The sequence below is a fragment of the Oncorhynchus kisutch genome, linkage group LG15 (assembly GCF_002021735.2).
Source record: "Oncorhynchus kisutch isolate 150728-3 linkage group LG15, Okis_V2, whole genome shotgun sequence".
NCBI classification, from domain to species: Eukaryota; Metazoa; Chordata; class Actinopteri; order Salmoniformes; family Salmonidae; genus Oncorhynchus; species Oncorhynchus kisutch.
The window spans coordinates 4,794,469-4,810,151 of record NC_034188.2 but is presented as its reverse complement, the minus strand read 5'-3'; the positions used below and the strand labels follow the sequence as shown (position 1 = coordinate 4,810,151).

General features: G+C 45.3%; 1 protein-coding gene across 3 annotated transcripts in view; it reads right to left on the bottom strand.

Annotated features, from left to right (window-relative positions):
- ctnna1 (catenin (cadherin-associated protein), alpha 1) overlaps window positions 1-15,683 on the bottom strand; it is a 227,594-nt gene that overhangs the window by 185,900 nt on the left and 26,011 nt on the right. For all 3 annotated transcript variants that reach the window (XM_031789509.1, XM_031789508.1, XM_031789510.1), the window contains exons 4-5: window positions 9,848-10,014; window positions 374-493 (exon numbers count right to left, since the gene is read on the bottom strand). In XM_031789509.1, coding sequence (XP_031645369.1) covers window positions 374-493; window positions 9,848-10,014 — 287 coding nt within the window. The remainder of the gene's footprint in view (window positions 1-373; window positions 494-9,847; window positions 10,015-15,683) is intronic.

Here is a 15,683-nt window from a genome sequence, read left to right as displayed (position 1 = left end):
TTACTGGCTACTGTGATATTTACGCTCTATTTGAGCTTCGGACCAAGAATGTCGCGTTGCCAGCCACAACAAAAGACACGGATGAAAAGAAGAAAATCCCTTTCGCCGCTCTACTCCTCAAGACTCCATATCTCGTAGTGTAGATGGGGCATCAGTAGGTTGCTTAACTACTAACATCCATCTCCCATGTCTCTCCCTCCAGTCTCCTACTTCCCATCACCTACCCTTCATAGCCCTTCACCCACCCCAACTGTCAGCTCCCTCTCCAGCCCAGACACCTCCCTTAGAACAGACCTGACTGCTGTCTCCTTGGCAGCCATCTCACTCCCAACCATTCTCCCCGTCCCTCTCCATCAGACAGTCCAGTACATACCTGCTGTCTCTTGGCAGCCATCATGTTGAGTTTGTCCACCTCTGGTTTCAGGGCCTTGTACTGTATGCCCAGGTCCTGCTCTGTTCCAGCGTTACGCACCTTCACCAGGTTCTCCTCCACCTAGAGGGGTTACAGAGGAACACACGGTTTAGATAGGGAACGTAGGCAGGGGTATCCCCAAGGAATGTAAGAGAAGCGTTGTGGACTGGGGAATTGGAGAAATTCACTGAGAGATGCTGGAAAGATTAGCCCTGAGACACTCTCTCGTTATTTGATAACTTCAGTGGTAGGTTTGGAATGACGACGGAAATGAAATCTGGATAACGGCACGATGAAGATTCAGGTTCAACAGCTTCTCGTATTCAGATCCTGTCCCACATACACACCATCACCAACATAGTGCACTACTTCGACCAGGGCCCATAGGTTTGTGCTCTCTAGGCCATAGGGCTCTGGTCAAACAGTATTACATTATATGGTAACGGGTGCCATTTGGGACGAAGGCAAAATCTTTGCTAGGAAGGTTATTCTTTCTGTGAGTTAACACAGTCAACATGCCTCTCTCCACTCAACAGTCCATTAAAGACCAGTGCTTAGACTACAGTATATGGTAAATGATTAATTTGCTACTAGCTGTTACCACAGAAAAACAGTTTGCAGTCAATCTTTAACATCAAAAAGTACACACTAGCTATATCAGCGCAAAGTGCAAAATGAATACAATATGCCTAGTGTTCAGGATGAGCTTTGGTAATATTGCAAAGGTAAAAAGGGCACATTTATGGAGGGAATTGAGCAGAAGTTATTTAAAAAGGTTAAATAAACATATATACACCTTCCTGAAATAAAAGTATGTGGACACCTGCTCGTCAAACATCTCATTCCCAAAAAAACATGGGCATTAATATGGAGTTGCCCCCCCCCCCCTTTGCTGCTATAAACAGCCTCCACTCTTCTGGGTAAATGTTCCACTAGATGTTGGAACATTGCTGTGTTCACTAATGCTCTTGTGGCTGAATGAAGTCGGGTCGATTAGGCCTGGCTCGCAGTCCCCATTAAAATTCATCCCAAGGGCTCTGTGCAGGCCAGTCAAGTTCTTCCATACCGATCGACAAAACCATTTTTGTATGGACCTCGTTTTGTGCATGGGGCATTGTCATGCTGAAACAGGAAAGGCCCTTCCAACTGTTGCCACAAAGTTAGAAGTACAGAATCATCTAGAATGTCAATATAATATACTGTAGTGTTAAGATTCCCTTCACTGTAACTAAGGGGCCTAGCTTGGAACCATGACAGGTCCAGACCATTATTCCTCCACCAAACATTACAGTTGGCACTTTTGATTGGGGCAGGTAGCGTTCTCCTGGCATCCGCCAAACCCAGATTCGTGGTAGCCGCAGTGCGTTCTGTGTGGTGCTGTGTTGGATTTAGCGAACGTATACATCAAACTATGCGTAGAATGTTTGACAAATGGTGAACGTTGAACTTTTATTGTATACATATCCAGATGATACTGCATACTATTTTGTGCAATGACGCTGTAGGCGTGATCGAGGCATTAGGTTTGACACTGCACGGTGATCTGAGGCTTGTATGCGGCTGCTCGGCCATGGAAACCCATTTCATTTTATGAAGATCCCGGCGAACAGTTCTGGGGCTGACATTGCTTCCAGAGGCAGTTTGGAACTCTGTAGTGAGGGTTACAACCCGAAGACGGGCAATTTTTTTCACGCTTCAGCACTCTGCCGTCCTGTTCCGTGAGCTTGTGTGTCCTGCCACTTCGTGGCTGAGCCGTTGTTGCTCCTAGACGTTTCCACTTCACAATAACAGCACTTATAGTTGACCTGGGCAGCTCTAGCAGGTCAGAAATATGACTGACTTGTTGGAAAGGTGGTATCTTATGACGGTGCCATGTTGAAAGTCACAGCTCTTCAGTAAGGCCATTCTACTGCCACTGTTGGTCTATGCATGGCTGTGTGCTCAAGAAAATAGCCCCAAGGTACACTTTATATACACACACAAAGGTAAGTTACATATCACCGCATAGGGACTCGTCAAAAGCACTGTATAGGGAACAGGGTGTGATTCAGGGCTTACCTGTAGTCAAACGGAGTGAGAACACTAACCCCCATCAAACTAATGCCTAAAGGGGTTCGGACCATACTCAGTCATCCACAGAGAACTGGTGAAAGATAAAAAATGGAGATGACGTCACGGGCCACGTCACAGTAACGATCTCCTAGAGGCCTAGAGACTAGCTTTAGTCTATATTATCGAGGCCCGAGGTTAGGTTAGCTGTATTTCTCCAGTAGCAACTCCTACAGAGGTAGATTAGCCGGGCCTGAGGCTAACTGTAGATTAGCCGGGCCTGAGGCTAACTGTAGATTAGCCGGGCCTGAGGCAGCTATAATTTTGCAATAACTAAGGATGCCCATATATGTTACTTATGACCAAGGGTAACAGATGTAGGTCTGCACGGTTCCCTCTCCCACATGGAAAAACAAGACCAAATCAGATGGAACTAAAGTTAACAAAAATATATATATTTCGTAAAAATCCAAATAACTTCACAGATCTTAATTGAAAAGGGTTTAAACACTTTTTCCCATGCTTGTTCAATGAACCATAAACAATGAATGAACATGCACCTGTGGAACGGTTGTTAAGACACTAACAGCTTACAGACGGTAGGCAAATAAGGTCACAGTAATATGACCACAGTTAGGACACTAAAGAGGTCTTTCTACTGACTGAAGAACACCAAAAGAAAGATGCCCAGGGTCCCTGCTCATCTGCGTGAACGTGCCTTAGGCATAATGCAAGGAGGCATGAGGACTGCAGATGTGACCAGGGCAATAAATTGCAATGTCCGTACTGTGAGACGCCTAAGACAGCGCTACAGGGAGACAGGACGGACAGTTGATCGTCCTCGCAGTGGCAGACCACGTGTAACACCTGCACAGGATCAGTACATCCGAACTTCATACCTGCAGGACAAGTACAGGATGGCAACAACTGCCCGAGTTACACCAGGAACGCACAATCACTCCATCAGTGCTCAGACTATCCGCAATAGGCTGAGAGAGGCTGGACTGAGGGCTTGTAGGCCTGTTGTAAGGCAGGTCCCCACCAGACATCACCGGCAACAACGTCACCTATGGTCACAGACCGTTGCTTGACCAGACAGGACTGGCAAAAAGTGATCTTCACTGACGAGTGACGGTTTTGTCTCACCAGGAGTGATGGTCAGATTTGCGTTTATTGTCGAAGGAATGAGTGTTACACCGAGGCCTGTACTCTGGAGCGGGATCGTTTTGGAGGTAGAGGGTCCGTCATGGTCTGGGGCGGTGTGTCACAGTATCATCAGACTGAGCTTGTTGTCATTGCAGGCAATCTCAACGCTGTGCATTACAGCGAAGACATCCTCCTCCCTCATGTGGTACCCTTCCTGCAGGCTCATCCTGACATGACCCTCCTTCATGTGGTACCCTTCCTGCAGGCTCATCCTGACATGACCCTCCAGCATGACAATGCCACCAGCCATACTGCTTGTTCTGTGCGTGATTTCCTGCAAGACAGGAATGTCAATGTTCTGCCATGGCCAGCGAAGAACCCGGATCTCAATCCCATTGAGCACGTCTGGGACCTGTTGGATCGGAGGGTGAGGGCTAGGGCCATTCCCCCAAGAAATGTCCAGGAACTTGCAGGTGCTTTGGTGGAAGAGTGGGGTAACATCTCACAGCAAGAACTGGCAAATCAGGTACAGTCCGTGAGGAGTAGATGCTGCAGTACTTATGCAGCTGGTGGCCACACCAGATACTGACTGTTACTTTTGATTTTGACCCCCCCCTTTGTTCAGGGACACATTATTCCATTTCTGTTAGTCACATGTCTGGAACTTGTTCAGTTTGTCTCAGTTGAATCTTATGTTCATACAAATATTTACTCATGTTAAGTTTAATGAAAATATACCATTTCTTTTTTTTGCTGACTTTACATGGAGGAAACATTGAACATCTCAGGATTCAGGAACACTGTCTATTTGATATGATTCTATAATCCACCCAGCGCATGCCCGTTCAGTATCCATATATAGCATCCCAAATGGCAGCCTATTCACAATGGGCCTTGGTCAAACAGCAGTGCTCTACATAGGGCGCCATTTGGGACTCTGGGTATCTGGAATGCAGATAGAGCAATGATGTCAGGTCTCCTGCAGTTGGCTGGCAACACCAGGGTGGCCAGAGAATGCCAGGGCTGACTGCCCTCAAGAGACTTCGATATAGCTGGAGCACTGACTCAGTCTGGATGGGTCTTAAAAATGGCACCCGTTGCCCTATACAGGGCCCCATGTGGAATAGGCACTACATAGGACATAGGATTGCCATTCCGGATACGGTCCCTGGTCAAAAGTAGTGCACTACATAGGGAACAGGTTGCCGTTTTGGGACACAACCAGAGTATCTGGAAGGCACTAACCCTGTGAAGAGGTGGGTTATAAACAGAGGCATGATAAGATAACATTGAGTTGTTCAACTTTAAGAGACAGTATGGGAAGTAGAACACAGGGTGGGGCTTAGCCCACAACGCAATAGCACACATAGCTGTGGAAGCTTCCTCACCTCAAGAGTAGAAACGAGCGTTTTTCTATCCTCTCTACTTCGTTCCACAGTAAATCATTTCTGGCCCAAGCACATATTCATGAAGTGTCTCACAGTAAAGAGTGTTGATCTATATGTCAATATAATTACTGATGATCATTTAAATTATCTAAAAACGGATTCTAGATCTTCACCCGGAGGATCCATAGTAATTTCGTCTTCCATTTTACAACCTAGCTATAAAAAAAAATATTTTAAAAAAAGTGACTCCATTTCATCGTTGACATTTGACACAATGACTTCACTGTCTGGCTGTGTAATTAGAATCAGAACAGTTTAGAGTAGTGAACAGAAAGGTTAGAAAACGTATGGCTACATCCCAAATGGCACCCTGGTCCCTGGTCGAAAGTAGTGCACTACCCCTATGGGTCCCTGGTCTAAAGTAGTGCACTACCCCTATGGGTCCTTGGTCTAAAGTAGTGCACCACCCCTATGGGTCCCTGGTCTAAAGTAGTGCACTACCCCTATGGGTTTCTGGTCTAAAGTAGTGCACTACCCCTATGGGTCCCTGGTCTAAAGTAGTGCACTACCCCTATGGGTCCCTGGTCTAAAGTAGTGCACTACCCCTATGGGGCCCTGGTCTAAAGTAGTGCACTAACCCTATGGGGCCCTGGTCTAAAGTAGTGCACTACCCCTATGGGTCCCTGGTTTAAAGTAGTGCACTAACCCTATGGGTCCCTGGTCTAAAGTAGCGCACTACCCCTATGGGTCCCTGGTCTAAAGTAGCGCACTACCCCTATGGGTCCCTGGTCTAAAGTAGTGCACTAACCCTATGGGTCCCTGGTCTAAAGTAGTGCACTAACCCTATGGGTCCCTGGTCTAAAGTAGTGCACTAACCCTATGGGTCCCTGGTCTAAAGTAGTGCACTACCCCTATGGGTCCCTGGTCTAAAGTAGTGCACTAACCCTATGGGTCCCTGGTCTAAAGTAGTGCACTAACCCTATGGGGCCCTGGTCTAAAGTAGCGCACTACCCCTATGGGTCCCTGGTCTAAAGTAGCGCACTACCCCTATGGGTCCCTGGTCTAAAGTAGTGCACTAACCCTATGGGTCCCTGGTCTAAAGTAGTGCACTACCCCTATGGGTCCCTGATCAACAGTAGTGCACTACCCCTATGGGTCCCTGGTCTAAAGTAGTGCACTACCCCTATGGGTCCCTGATCAACAGTAGTGCACTACACCTATGGGTCCCTGATCAACAGTAGTGCACTACCCCTATGGGTCCCTGGTCTAAAGTAGTGCACTAACCCTATGGGTCCCTGGTCTAAAGTAGTGCACTACCCCTATGGGTCCCTGGTCTAAAAGTAGTGCACTAAATAGATAGGGTGCCTACAGAAGACTAAGCCTACGACAGATGATAAACAGCAAGTGTCTTCACTGCAGGTGAAAGATCTCCTTGTGGATTTAGTTGCATTCATTCACAGCAATAATGAACTGAAGTAAAAGGATGGACAAAACACAGAAGACCTTGTTTGAAACCTTTAGCCAAGATACCAGAACGTTAGATTGAATCAAGCAAACTATTTATCAGTTGAATAGGTAGAAGTGTTGCTTTCTTTAAAAAAAAAAAGTGCAGCTGAACTTAAGGTTATTTACTTATTTTTATTTTCTTCGATGCAATAAAGAATGTCTAAGTAATTCATAAGCTAGTTGAACAGTTTTCCCTTCAGCTACGTGGAACTTCTGTCATATCTACAAGAGCCCACTTAAGTGTGTGTGTGTGTGTTTTTTATTTTACCTTTATTTAACCAGGTAGGCAAGTTGAGAACAAGTTCTCATTTACAATTGCGACCTGGCCAAGATAAAGCAAAGCAGTTCGACAGATAAAACGACACAGAGTTACACATGGAGTAAAAACAAACATACAGTCAATAATGCAGTATAAACAAGTCTATATACAATGTGAGCAAATGAGGTGAGAAGGGAGGTAAAGGCAAAAAAGGCCATGATGGCAAAGTAAATACAATATAGCAAGTAAAATACTGGAATGGTAGTTTTGCAATGGAAGAATGTGCAAAGTAGAAATAAAAAATAATGGGGTGCAAAGGAGCAAAATAAATAAATAAATTAAAATTAAATACAGTTGGGAAAGAGGTAGTTGTTTGGGCTAAATTATAGGTGGGCTATGTACAGGTGCAGTAATCTGTGAGCTGCTCTGACAGTTGGTGCTTAAAGCTAGTGAGGGAGATAAGTGTTTCCAGTTTCAGAGATTTTTGTAGTTCGTTCCAGTCATTGGCAGCAGAGAACTGGAAGGAGAGGCGGCCAAAGAAAGAATTGGTTTTGGGGGTGACTAGAGAGATATACCTGCTGGAGCGTGTGCTACAGGTGGGAGATGCTATGGTGACCAGCGAGCTGAGATAAGGGGGGACTTTACCTAGCAGGGTCTTGTAGATGACATGGAGCCAGTGGGTTTGGCGACGAGTATGAAGCGAGGGCCAGCCAACGAGAGCGTACAGGTCGCAATGGTGGGTAGTATATGGGGCTTTGGTGATAAAACGGATTGCACTGTGATAGACTGCATCCAATTTGTTGAGTAGGGTATTGGAGGCTATTTTGTAAATGACATCGCCAAAGTCGAGGATTGGTAGGATGGTCAGTTTTACAAGGGTATGTTTGGCAGCGTGAGTGAAGGATGCTTTGTTGCGAAATAGGAAGCCAATTCTAGATTTAACTTTGGATTGGAGATGTTTGATATGGGTCTGGAAGGAGAGTTTACAGTCTAACCAGACACCTAAGTATTTGTAGTTGTCCACGTATTCTAAGTCAGAGCCGTCCAGAGTAGTGATGTTGGACAGGCGGGTAGGTGCAGGTAGCGATCGGTTGAAGAGCATGCATTTAGTTTTACTTGTATTTAAGAGCAATTGGAGGCCACGGAAGGAGAGTTGTATGGCATTGAAGCTTGCCTGGAGGGTTGTTAACACAGTGTCCAAAGAAGGGCCGTGTGTGGATCATAATAAGCTACCTCAAAGTCAGAGAGGCGGTTTAATGCTGTAAGGTACAGTTGAAGTCAGAAGTTTACATACACTTAGGTTGGGGTCATTAAAACTTGTTTTTCAACCACTACACAAATTTCTTGTTAAACTATAGTTTTGGCAAGTCGGTTAGGATATCTACTTTGTGCATTGACAAGTAATTTATCCAACAATTGTTTACAGACAGATTATTTCACTTATAATTCCAGTGATAGACTGGACTGTGCCTTTAAACAGGTTGGAAAATTCCAGAAAATTATGTCATGGCTTTAGAAGCTTCTGATAGGCTAATTGACATCATTTGAGTCAATTGGAGGTGTACCTGTGGATGTATTTCAAGGCCTACCTTCAAACTCAGTGCCTCTTTGCTTGACATCATGAGGAAATCAAAAGAAATAGGCCAAGACCTCAGATAAACTAGACCTCCACAAGTCTGTTTCATCCTTGGGAGAAATGTCCAAACGCCTGAAGATACCACGTTCATCTGTACAAACAATAGTACGCAAGTATAAACACCATGGGACCACGCAGCTGTCATACCGCTCAGGAAGGAGATGCCTTCTGTCTCCTAGAGATGAGCGTACTTTGGTGAGAAAAGTGCGAATCAATCCCAGAACAACAGCAAAGGACCTTGTGAAGATGCTGGAGGAAACCTGTAGAAAAGTATCTATATCCACAGTAAAACAAGTCCGATAGACATAACCTGAAAGGCCGCTCAGCAAGGAAGAAGCCACTGCTCCAAAACCGCCATAAAAAAGCCAGACTATGGTTTGCAACTGCACATGTCCTCTGGTCTGATGAAACAGAAATAGAACCGTTTGGCCATAATGACCATCGTTATGTTTGGAGGAAAAAGGGGGAGGCTTGCAAGCCGAAGAACACCATCCCAACCGTGAAGCACAGGGGTGGCAGCATCATGTTGTGGGGGTGCTTTGCTGCAGGAGGGACTGGTGTACTTCACAAAATAGATGGTATCATGAGGGAGGAAAATTATGTGGATATACTGAAGCTACTCAAGACATCAGTCAGGAAGATAAACCTTGGTCGCAAATGGGTCTTCCAAATGGACAATGACACCAAGCATACTTCCAAAGTTATGCAAAATGGCTTAAGTACAACAAAGTCAAGATATTGGAGTGGCCATCACAAAGCCCTGACCTCAATCCCATAGAAAATGTGGGCAGAACTGAAAAAGTGTGTGCGAGCAAGGAGGCCTACAACCCTGACTCCGTTACACCAGCTCTGTCAGGAGGAATGGGCCAAAATTCACCCAACTTGTGGGAAGCTTGTGGAAGACTACCTAAAACATTTGACCCAAGTTCAATCATTTAAAAGGCAATGCTACCAAATACTAATTGAGTGTATGTAAACTTCTGACCCACTGGGAATGTGATGGAAGAAATAAAAGCTGAAGTAAAATCACTAATATTATTCTGACATTTCACATTCTTAAAATAAAGTGGTGATCCTAACTGACCTAAGACAGGGAATTTTTACTAGGATTAAATGTCAGGAATTGCGAAAAACTGAGTTTAAATGCATTTGGCTAAGCTGAATGTAAACTTCAGACTTCAACAGTACATGACTCGCTACCTCACAATGTGACTCAAAGCCAGACGGTTTATAATTATTTAGTAATCCTGTGCACGTCTCACCACCAGTGCACGTTTCTCCCTGTGTGTGTGCACGTGTGTGTGCACGTGTGTGTGCGTGTCATGTCTCTCACCAGTCTGAGCAGCTTGTAGACAGACTTGTCAGCCAGGACCAGCAGGTGTACGTGTGTGCGTATATGTGTGCGTGTGCATGCGTGTGTGTGTGCGTGTGCGTGTGTGTGTGTGCCTCACCAGTTTGAGTTGCAGCAGCAGCTTGTAGACATCAGACATGTCGGCCAGAACCAGCAGGTGAGTGACCGCAGAGAGGAGGGCCCTGGCTGCACGGACCATGTTACCCCTCTTTACCGAGGAACAGGGGTCCTCTGCAAACTCTCCTGATGCCTGCTTCATGGATTCACCTGAGGGACAAAAGGAGGAACGACAGGACATTAATGTGACAGTTAGGGCACTTCTTTTTTTTTCTCATTTTTTAATGTGTTTGTCCCAAATGAAACCCTATATAAAAAGGAAGCATTGTCTCCAACAAGGGCCTTGATGAAAAAGTAGTGCACTGCGTGAAGGGGGAATAGGGTGCCTACAGAGGCATGTTAAAGTGAAGGAGCGTTAGGGGAGACCACTGTCACAACGAGTAAACCTGGCACCCAGAGAGGAGAAAGTGGACCGCTGACAGTCTTAATTGGATGTATTTATTAACGTAAAAATCAACAGCAGAGAGCACACCTCAGGGGGCAGAGTGAAGAAGATATTCCATTGGCTCAGTGTTAAAGAAGCAATCTGGGATTCAAACAACAAAAAGTCACCCCGCTACTTGTTTTGGTTAACATCTGAGGTACAGGGGGCTGGGGAATCTCAGGCTAACTATCCATGAGATCAAAACTCTGTGTGTGTGTGTGTGTGTGTGTGTGTGTGTGTGTGTGTGTGTGTGTGTGTGTGTTCTCTATATATAATTGAGATGGTTTGGGATGAATTGACTGTGGAGTGAAGGAAAAAGCTCCTTCAATACTGCTGGAAAAGCATTCCAGGTGAAGCTGGTTGAGAGAATGCCAAGAGTGAAAAACTCAAGGAAAAAGGGTTGCTACTTGTAAGATTGTCAAATACATTGATTTGTTTATCACTTTTCAGGTTACTACATGATTCCATGTTGTTATTTTATATAGTTTGTCATCACTATTATTCTACAATGTAGAAAATAGTAAAAAATAAAGAAAAACCATGGAATGAGTAGGTGTCTAAACATTTGACTGCTACTGTGTGTTGTTTAATCAGACCATTGGCATCAGATGTGCATCCGGCACAGCCAGAAGAGGACTGGCCACCCCTCATAGCCTGGTTCCTCTCTACCCGGCACAGCCAGAAGAGGACTGGCCACCCCTCATAGCCTGGTTCCTCTCTACCCGGAACAGCCAGAAGAGGACTGGCCACCCCTCATAGCCTGGTTCCTCTCTACCCGGCAAAGCCAGAAGAGGACTGGCCACCCCTCATAGCCTGGTTTCTCTCTACCCGGAACAGCCAGAAGAGGACTGGCCACCCCTCATAGCCTGGTTCCTCTCTACCCGGCACAGCCAGAAGAGGACTGGCCACCCCTCATAGCCTGGTTTCTCTCTAGGTTTATAATCTCCACCCGGCACAGCCAGAAGAGGACTGGCCACCCCTCATAGCCTGGTTCCTCTCTAGGTTTCTTCCTAGGTTTTGGCCTTTCTAGGGAGTTTTTCCTAGCCACCGTGCTTCTACACCTGCATTTGCTTGCTGTTTGGGGGTTTTAGGCTGGGTTTCGGTACAGCACTTTGTGACATCAGCTGATGACAGAAGAGCTTTATAAATTAAATTTGATCGGTTGCCTGCCGTCTTTTTAGAAAGCAGCCAGTCGCCAACCACTTCCCTCTCTCGTGTCGAATCCGTCACTGTATATTCATCCATGGATAAAGTGCCTAGCTGGCAGTGCTTTCCCCCCAACCACCTATCACCATAGACTTCAGCTCTTTAATCCCACCCCCCAGCCCATCCCACCGATCACCATAGACTTCAGCTCTTTAATCCCACCCCCCCAGCCCATCCCACCTATCAGACTTCAGCTCTTTAATCCCACCCCCCCAGCCCATCCCACCTATCACCAGACTTCAGCTCTTTAATCCCAACCCCCAGCCACTCTCAGCACATCCCACCTATCACCATAGACCTCAGCTCTTTAATCCCACCCCTCAGCCACTCTCAGCCCATCCCACCTATCACCATAGACCTCCGCTCTTTAATCCCACCCCGCAGCCACTCTCAGCCCATCCCACCTATCACCATAGACCTCAGCTCTTTAATCCCACCCCTCAGCCACTCTCAGCCCATCCCACCTATCGCCATAGACCTCCGCTCTTTTTGTGCCCTACCAATGAAGACATACCTAGAGCAGCTAATCTTATCCAAACCATTTGATCTAAACTCTTTACCAATTGGCTTAGCTAGTCTGTTGGTTGGTAGCGTTTGCTTAGATTAACAACAAAATACTCTAATTGCTAGCCTTAGCTGGTATACTACTCCCTCTGTCCACCCGTCTGTCTCATCCTCTCAAAACTCAGAAATAATTACCCGTGAACCTCTGCTCCTCCGCAGGCAGTGTCACGCAAATGTAGGCATGCTGCTCCTAATGTCAGCCCCAGAAAACACTCCCTCTCCCTGCCAGCCCAGAAGTACTTTGAGGGGGAAAATGTAGCTTCCTTTTAATCATCATATTCCACTCTCCTCCTCTAGCCAAGGCTACCAAGTGAGTCCCTAATGGCACCCTATATAGTGCATTACTATGAGCCCTGGTCAAAAAGGTAGTACACAATATAGGGAGTAATTTGGGGCGCATCCACAATAGGCCCACTGCTGGGCCTGATACCAGTAAAGGCCTCAGAGCATAGAGGCTGGATGGGATCCAGGCTAAGAGTTAATTGCATTAGAATGTCATTTGAGATGAGGAGGAGAGGAGAAAAGTTGAGGGAGATGAGAAGGGCATAAGGGGGAGGAGAGAAAGGCAGTCTGACAGAGTAAATCCAAAACTCCCACACAGGCGGTGACCTAGGCCTAACATATACAGCCAATGGCCTCACACACAATGGTGGGGGGGTGGAAAGTACCCAATTGGGAGTTGCCGCAATCTACTCCAGAGATGGCCTGCAAAGTTCTGTCATACTTTCCAGGTCTGTGCCCAAACAGTTGAGCTTTTAATTTAAAAAATGTATCTCTCCAGAAATAAGTCTCTCACTGTTATATATATATATACCCCCCCCCCCCCCCCCCCCGTGGTTCCCGCTAGCGTTACACTTCCCCCCCCCCCCCTCTGCCTTGGACACCATATGTGAATTGATTGCCCTCCCATCCATCTTCAGAGTTCATTCTGTTAGATGACCTAAACTGGGACATGCTTAACCCCCCCCCCCTCAGCAGTCCTACAATCTAAACTAGATGCCCTCAATCTCACACAAATGATCAAGGAACCCACCAGGTACAACCCTAAAACAGTAAACATGGGCACCCTCATAGATATTATCCGGACCAACATGCCCTCCAAATTACACCTCTGTTGTTTTCAAATCAGGATCTCAGCGATCACCAACTCATTACCTGCATCCGCTATGGGTCTGCAGTCAAACTCTCCCTAAAACACTTCTGCGAATACAGTGCGTCAAGTGGTATAATTAAATAAGGTAGCATTACATCATGTGGTATGATAATGTGGTGCGCGTCTTTGGCTTGCTGGGCCATAACTTTGGCCAGAGTGAATGCGTCAACTCTTACAGTGGTGCCTTGTCTTGTTATTATACAGACCTAAGGCCTGTCATAATATCAGATCATATCTCATTTAAAAATCATGCATGTTATTGTTTTTTGCTTACGTCTTTGTTGAGAAAATCTTTTTTTGTGTGTGTTAGGTGCTATATGCAGGGCCCAGACCACCTTGCGCACTCAACTTCAGCGAGATATGGTGGTAGTTTTCTTGTAGGCCTATTTGCCAGGGGAAATGAAGCCAGCTGCCTATTGCTCGTTTCAGTCGGAGGAAAAAACAATTTCCAACTTTTTCATTAAATCATGCAGTGGTGCTTTATATGGCCTAAAATAAAAGTCCATATGGGCAGCATATTATCCATGGGATACCAAATTTCTCCATTATGAATATATTACATCACGTGGGTAATAAATAAATAGATAAATAAATATTAATAAATAGATCTGTTAAAAAAAAGGTCCACATTTGAACATTTCAGTAAAATGAAACTGTCACAACTTTTGAAATGGAAACATTATGATTTTAGAGACTAAGTGACAACAGCCTTTGGTTAAAGGGTTCGGTTATACTGGGCTCTGTCATCACAATTATCAGCTTTGGTATTGACATCAGTGAGCAGGCTTTCTGATTGGAGGAGAGACATGGCTAGGCCCACCAAAGGAAAATGATTATGAACTCTGGACCACTGAAATCCAATGTTTATACAAAATGTCTGCCTTTTTCCTCCCCTGCATTTAACAGTCAAATGGGTTTTTATTAAATATAGGAGCGTCACAAAATCCATTTGGATTAAATGTTTCATTTAGTCTCGTTTTGATAGTGAAAATTAAGGCCTTTTCAAATTAACAGAAGACCGCGAGTTGACTGTCTAAGTTATCTAAAAGGGAGGTTCAACTTCAAGGCAAGGGCATCTTTTAACGAGTTTTATACTCCTCGTGTCATATGAGAATAGTACATTTTATAATATATATATTCTAATGGAAGGAAATAAAAAGCTTTTTACCTTTTGAACCCGTTTGCCCATATTGTTAAGACGATCCTTTTCATAACGATTGAGACATCAATACGATTCCAGAAAAACGTGGTGTGCTGTTCACTTTAATGTCATTTTAAAGGGGGGGGGGGGGGTTAAGCAACAGAGTCAGTTGAAACGTGGATTGTGTGCCATTCAGAGAGTGAAAATGGGCAAGAAGATATTTTAGTGCCTTTGAACAGGGTATGGTAGTAGGCGCCAGGCGATTTGTGTCGAGAACTGCGACGCTGCTGGGTTCTTCCCACCACTCAACGGTTTCCTGTGTGTTTATCAAGAACGGTCCGACACACAACGGACACCCAGTCAACTTGACAACTGTGGGAAGTATGGGCGTGTTTTAAGCCCAAAGCCAAAAGCATGGTTACTAATCTGCGCCTCTTATTTTCAGAATTATGGAACTGCACAATGCAAGACTTGGCCAAGACCAACAACTGAGTGGAGGGCAGGCATCAACATGTTTTTTTTTTCCTTCATCATCATCTTAGAGCTACCCACCCCACCAAGTTGAGGCATTGCAGGCATTGCAGCGACAGCAGCAGAGGTGAAAAGAGAACGGAGCAAAAACTTTCTGGTATCCACTGCCATGGCAACAGAAGGATTCTCAAGTCACTGGTTGTGAATACTAAAAAAAAAAAAAAAAAATCCAACCAACAACAATTAGCGCCTAGTCAACTTGGACGCTTTCAATTTGTCCAGAAACATGGAGATCAGAACACTAGGCACAATCTTGGACAGTTTGTTATGACACTGCATTGTCATGTAGCCTACACTTGCATTTAAGTCATTTGAAATAAAATAAATGTTTTAGAGTGTAAAAAAACAGATCAATGTAATTGTATAAACTAGATCCATGCCTAGATATAGTATAACTGAAAAATCACATGTACATAAGTATTTCAGACCCGCTTCAACTTAGTACTTTGTTGAAGCACCTTTGGCAGTGATTAAAGCCTAGAGTCTTATTGGGTATGACGCTACAAGCTTGGCACATCTGTATGAGGAGTTTCTCCCATTCTTCTCTGCAGATCCTCTCAAGCTGTCATGTTGGATGGGGAGTGTCGCTGCACAGCTATTTTCAGGTCTCTCCAGAGATGCTCGATGGGGTTCAAGTCCAGGCTCTGGCGGGGCCACTAAAGGACATTGAGACTTGTCCCGAAACCACACCTGCGTCGTCTTGGCTGTGTGCTTAGGGTTGTTGTCCTGTAGGGAAGGTGAACCTTTGTCCAAGTCTGAGGTCCTGAGCAGGTTTTCATCAAGGATCTTGCTATACATTG